Here is a 6,136-nt window from a genome sequence, read left to right as displayed (position 1 = left end):
AATCCCTGTCATTAAGATTTACTGTGTCCACATGTGCGGGATTCGAAATATAATAAAATAATGCGTGCTTCAGCACCTTCAGCACCGCAGAGAGGCAGTCCGAATGACGAAAATGCACCTAAATTGTCGATGAACAAAGAAGAATAGCAGAGTGCAATGATTTGCATTAAAGTGTATAATATAAAACAAAACATATTTATATTATATCACAGAATGAAGTTTTTCCATCCTTACTATTATTCATACATGCAAATGAATAAGTTATTACGCATACTCCTATGTATATGTATGTATATATACATATATATATATATATATATATATATATATATATATATATATATATATATATATATAAACTATCAGAATTCGCGAAGTCTACTATCCTTAACACTTTGTGTCCGTTGAGTGCCTATTAGCACAGAAAACCCCAAAGCGTTGTGCACACTATACAAAGTCCCTGGTACAGGAAGGGGTAAGTGAGTTCGTACTGCAGACGACTGTCTGTTGATATTGTTCTTCTCTACGCAACATCCTGCAGTGGCACTTTGTTACCGTCGGTCTTCGACGCGCATGCGTCTTCCTCGCGACACGCGCGCACAACAAGCATGATGTTCTTGAAGACGAATGCGGCACCGGCCAACCCAACTACCACTGCGTTGAAAATGGACACGGGGTTTTCCGGGTTCCAGTTGTTCACCAGACTGGCCGTGCTGGCCCAGATGACCACCGGGTAGGCCATAAAGGTGGACCTGAGGTACTTGTCCCACACGAAGTTGTCGAGGATGACAAAGAGAAGGAGCTCGACCGTGAGGATGGAGAGTGAGAGGATACAGGCAGTTTTCTGCTCGACATCGGCGAAGTAGACAAGGGTCGACGTGAAATTGAGGAGAGTGGCGATCGTACACCAGGTCGCATAGGTGGTCAGTCCGTTTTGGATCAAAATTCGGTTCAACCATAGGTCGACCCTGTAACAGAGAGAAAGAAAGAGTGAGAGAGAGAGGGATAAACACCATGGTTTTATATTGTCATCTGATTGTGGAAAACATAGTGAAAAAAAAAGAGTGCGTGCGATGAATGTTACTGGAATATCCATCACACATCCGTAGATTGCCTTACATCGACCACTTGAGTCATTATGCTTGCTAGTAGTGTTACTGACTGTGTCCGGAAAAAGTAATTCAGGTTTTGTCAACTGTAAAGTTGTTACATGGACCTTAATACTGAGAGCTCACGTATATGGCTAGCAAATGCTGTCCATACGAAGCTTCTTTGACATATTGCCTACTATAAAGATGAAAAATTGATAAACCAAACTAAACATCAAATCTCATTAAAGGAAAAAAGAGTGATGTTGTCGTCTTCGTTCTTACTTGCTGTGGTCACGCAGCTGGTCTATGTACTTAGCCACGGCACGGTGGTTGAACCACAGGCACAGGTAGAGCGTGAAGGTGATGAGGGCTAAACAGGGTGTGGCAATCGGAAGATACTGTCGGTCCCATAGAAACAACCACGTGATGTTAAAGACGAGGTTGAGCGAGTATGTGACCAGAAAGACCGGGGAAACGGTTGGCGGGTTGAGATAGACCTGTCGATGAGACGTTTGGATGTTAGACAAGCTCACATTATCTAGATTCTATCGAATGCTCGCAGCGAGCAATGACATTATTAATTTGATTGAATTAAAACAACAACAACAACAAAACAAATCTGAACTATTCATATGAAAACTGAGTCTACATGTACAGCTGCCATGATAATCAACTTTGTCTAAGATTAGTATAATTAGTCAACTTTCACAAGCTATTGTATAAAACGGAAACACCAAGTTTAGACCGAAAGATGAGAAACAGGGCATAATGTTTATCAAAATACCAGTGGTGGATCCAGGGGGCTTTGCTTGTCAGCTGATGAAACCCGGAAGTAGCACCTTGCCTTGTGCCCCCCCCCCCCTTATCGAATTCCTGGATGCGCCCCTGGATACCATTCTGTATATACCTTTGTTCTCTCTGTAAAATGTAGATTGTATTGTCTCTTATCTCTTAATTTGAAGAAAAATTGAATCGCCTTTTAGCTGCACCAAGTAACATCAAGGATATACCATGGCTGAAATTCTCGGTTTGCTTTGTACACTTCCACCATTACATGTTATCATCATTGTCACATGTCAGTTTGTTTTTATTATATGTTTGATACTTCAACCTTGATTCATGTTTCAATTATTGTCATGTTCAACATTGTCTATTTTGTATGTTATTTTACTGTTTTGGAAATAAAGACATATAAACAAACAAAGAAACAAACAAGGAAAGAGATGAGAACTCTCACCTTCCCAAACTTATTGGAGCGAAAAATGTTGACGATGGCGTAGATGATCCAAAGTGCTTGCCATACGTAGATGACTGACCATATTGAGAAGGCCCAGCCGGCTGGGTTGATATCTACGTAGTACTTGTCAGATATGTCGCCCGTTTGATTCTTGAACCAACCTTGTAAAGGTTTTCAGACAGATAACATAAAAATTATTGTTCTGTAACATCATCAATTAGCAAATAATTAAAGTGTTAGTAGTATCAATGGCACTCAGAAATTATAAGTTACAAGTAAGCATATCCTTGTCAGTACTGCATGAAACAACATCACAGTGATAAGAAACACACACACACACACACACACACACACACACACACACACACAATTACACAAACTGTTTATGACTCCCCCTCCCAAAAAAAAAAAAAAAATCGTTATCAGAATCAGATTACGTATGTGTAAAAACTGATGTGCAATCCATTTCACACGTGTCGATTCAAAGCCTTATAGGTAGGATTCATACAACAAAATCGAGGTGAATGCCTATCATGTAACATCCATTTCAACCTCAATGGATCAGACGTATGACATTTTGATATCCCCTTATGAGTTTGAAGTCATAAGTTCAGCGAACTCGGTAAGCAAATCTTGATCACTTTTCAATATGCGCGCCACTGTTGCGGACAAATTGTCAGCAGACGACAGTTTTCGCACCCACAAACACGCGCTCATAATGTCATGGCGCCTTTTTTTGCTATCGATACGTTGCAGCAAGGAAGTGGTCCCTGGTTGCAGACTGTCTCGAGGTTGACAAGTTAGTCAACAGCCATAAACGTGTTTCAGTACACAGATAAAAAGTACTCCTACGGTGTCAAGTTACCTTTATGGCATATATAAAGTGTTATATATCTATAGATCCTGTTTGTATGTGCATAGCAAACGGTCATTACGTAAGAGCCACATGAGTATAATGAAGGGGGTAGATGAAAGACCTGCAGAGCACTGAAGAAAACTGACGATATCACATTTCCAATCGCTAAACCTGTGATGCCACAAGAGATTTTGGATATTATGGCGGGATCAATAAGAGGCAAGACATAGATGTTCCCCATCGTGTTTTCACTTTTTTCTTCCATAAGAAAGAAAATAATATATTTCTGCTTACCCGTTGGGTCGTCTGGAAGCGACGCTAGGACGTTGATGACGACCACGGCGAGGTATTCGATGAACACCCAGAAGGCCAGGAAGATGTAAACAGGGTCGCTTTGACTTGACATTGTTGGTTTTTCTTTGTCCCTATGATTCTGATGCACAGAGAACAGTAAATAACGTGAGTCACAGATTTCACATTAATGGCAACCTATCTAGTTTTACAAGGCAACCTATCGAGTCAGGTACAGTACACTTGTAAGCGCAAATACTAGTAGCTATACTATACCAATGTACACAACACATTCAATGTATGTGTTGGGTGTATTAGTGAGCTGAAATACATGAACATTGTTTCTCAGTGATTTGTCATTTTCCTATTAACCAAAATCACAGAAATTGCACAAGGATCTTGCAGGAGAAGAGATGTAACACATCTACAGACTGTCACAGATTATTTAGCTCAAGTTTCATGATTACAAACATCTTTGTGAAGAATTTCTGAATCGGCTTTAATATGAGGCCAGTCTTAACAACGAGCTTTGGATCGCGAAACAAGACAACGCTAATTCAGCAAAAACAAAAACAAAAATAAAATAAGAATAAAGGTGTTTTGCACATGCGCGAGACAGCTTTTCCATTGTCCGACCCGGGAGGCTGCGTCGTCTTAGCGTTCGCGTCGCAGATCTAAAGGCAAAACTCGATATTGATAGATGAATACATTGTATGACCCTTCATGTATCAGTATATTACACACTCTGATTAATATCTACAAGAATGAAAAAAAAATCTCACTGAACGAATACTTCCTCTGATACTTAAAGGTAGGCTCTACTGTTTTGGTAATGTAACTTACACATACGAATGAAATTTGATAAGAGTCTAATTGAAGTTCAGTAGCAAAATAGTTAGGTAGACAAAGAGACAATTAAAACAAATAAATTCATTTTCTGAAACGGAAATGTAGAGTCATGCTAATCAAGTTGACACGTACGTAAAAGCAGGCGACAAATTGAGAAATGCAAAACGTCGGATGAATCAATGTATCCAAAATGAATTTATGAAGTATGATTAGACGAGTAAAAAAACACAAAGATTTAGCATAAATATTGTATGCTGTAAGTCACTTACCAATAGAAGGCTTTTGAAAAAGTTGACAGATCGTCTTCAGAGGAAGGTCTGAAAGATTCGAAAATGGTACTGGACTTGTTGGTGAGTCGTTGTTGCGGTAAACGTAGGTTACAAAGCAGCAGACGATAACTCAGATCTAGAGCGAATTCCTTTTTCGCGCGGTTTATATTCACTATAGTTGCATAAATCAGAAAGTAGATACGAAGTTCAAGTGCAGTGTTTACATACGCTCACGTGACGAATTTCATAACTACAAATAATTGGCATTTCTCGAAATATTAAGTTTGTCCGTTCTAGCGGAACAGGTCGGAAACTATTCAGAGTGTGCTGTTGTCAGCGTGGACTGAAACGTGAATCTACCAATCTTGTCATAAGTAGTTCGGTCACCGATGCTTTATATTGGAAAGCCAACACAACTGCGGTCTGTTCAGATCTCACGTGACCACGTTCTAAATAAAATACACAGACTTAAAGAGTTCGTGCGTCACTGCATGAGTTGCATAGTCTCTAGCTGTTTGATTTCGTTACGCAAGGCTGATGTTTTGTAGTACATTGTATGGAAGCTCATTATGCCTCCAACAGGTGACTTAGAAGACCAGGGCCCCATTTTATAAAAGCTGATAGCTTAGGATTGCAACTCTTGTTGGAATGGCAACTTCCCATAGCAACAGCCAATCAGGAAGCTGGATTCTTTTTCTTTTTCATCACCATGACATTTGCCATTCCAGCAAGAGTTGCCATCGTGACCCTTTACGAAAAGGGGTCCATATATTTTTTCCCCTTCTCTCAACCTTTTGGGATTTAAGAAAGCGAGTTGTGATATCAAATCTTGTTTATACCCCTTTAGGCTCCAAAAAGTCGAGAAGAAGAGGTTTCGAATCTCACCTTCTCGCCTTTTACCACCCGAAAAAAGTTGAGAAGGCCGAGGAACGAGTCGGTAGCATTTTTAAACTATTTTTTTTTTCATCTAGTGGTAACTTCCTAATGGTGAGGTTATGTAGGGTCACAATAAAGGAATAAGATGTGTGTAGTCTAATGATATACTTTATATCCCATGTATTCTGTGTATTGAAAAAATATATATCGAAGACCAGTACAGTTTCAGAGATTCAAGTCAATTCAATTCAATTCCAGACACTTAAAAGTTTCCTTAACCATGGATGATGCATGTTAGGAAATCAGCTGATCTACAGACTAATTTATTGATGTCCTCACGTGGAGTCTCCCGTGAGTGTATTTGTCTTCTCGTCCTGGTACTCTGCCGGACAAGTACACAAACCCTTGTGGTCATTCAGTGTGCTGTGCTGTTTGCGTTGTCTTTTCAATGTGAGTAAAGGTCGACTACAATATATTTCAGATCATAATGATTTGTGGTTACCGTAACTGACCACTGATCTTCAAGAAGAAAATGAATTGTTTTCCCCTTTGTCAGAGAGGCCTCTCCTCAGAAACTATTCTTTTCCAATGTCTCCTCGTCTCATTTATTTGAAGAAAAAAAATCCAAATTGTTGTACTGTTTGAGTGAAGACAAATAGAATTGAAT

At 39.5% G+C, this 6,136-nt stretch overlaps 1 protein-coding gene across 1 annotated transcript; it reads right to left on the bottom strand.

Moving 5' to 3' along the window:
• Window positions 1-523: 523 nt before the first annotated feature.
• LOC140232285 (uncharacterized) lies at window positions 524-3,590 on the bottom strand. The gene is made up of 4 exons (XM_072312414.1): window positions 3,479-3,590; window positions 2,329-2,489; window positions 1,374-1,588; window positions 524-968 (listed from the first exon to the last, which is right to left on the bottom strand). Exons 1-4 carry the CDS (start codon window positions 3,588-3,590, stop codon window positions 524-526), a joined length of 933 nt encoding a protein of 310 aa, XP_072168515.1.
• Window positions 3,591-6,136: the final 2,546 nt, after the last annotated feature.

The sequence above is a fragment of the Diadema setosum genome, chromosome 8 (assembly GCF_964275005.1).
Source record: "Diadema setosum chromosome 8, eeDiaSeto1, whole genome shotgun sequence".
Taxonomy (NCBI): Eukaryota; Metazoa; Echinodermata; class Echinoidea; order Diadematoida; family Diadematidae; genus Diadema; species Diadema setosum.
This window is presented reverse-complemented; position numbering and strand designations above follow the sequence as displayed.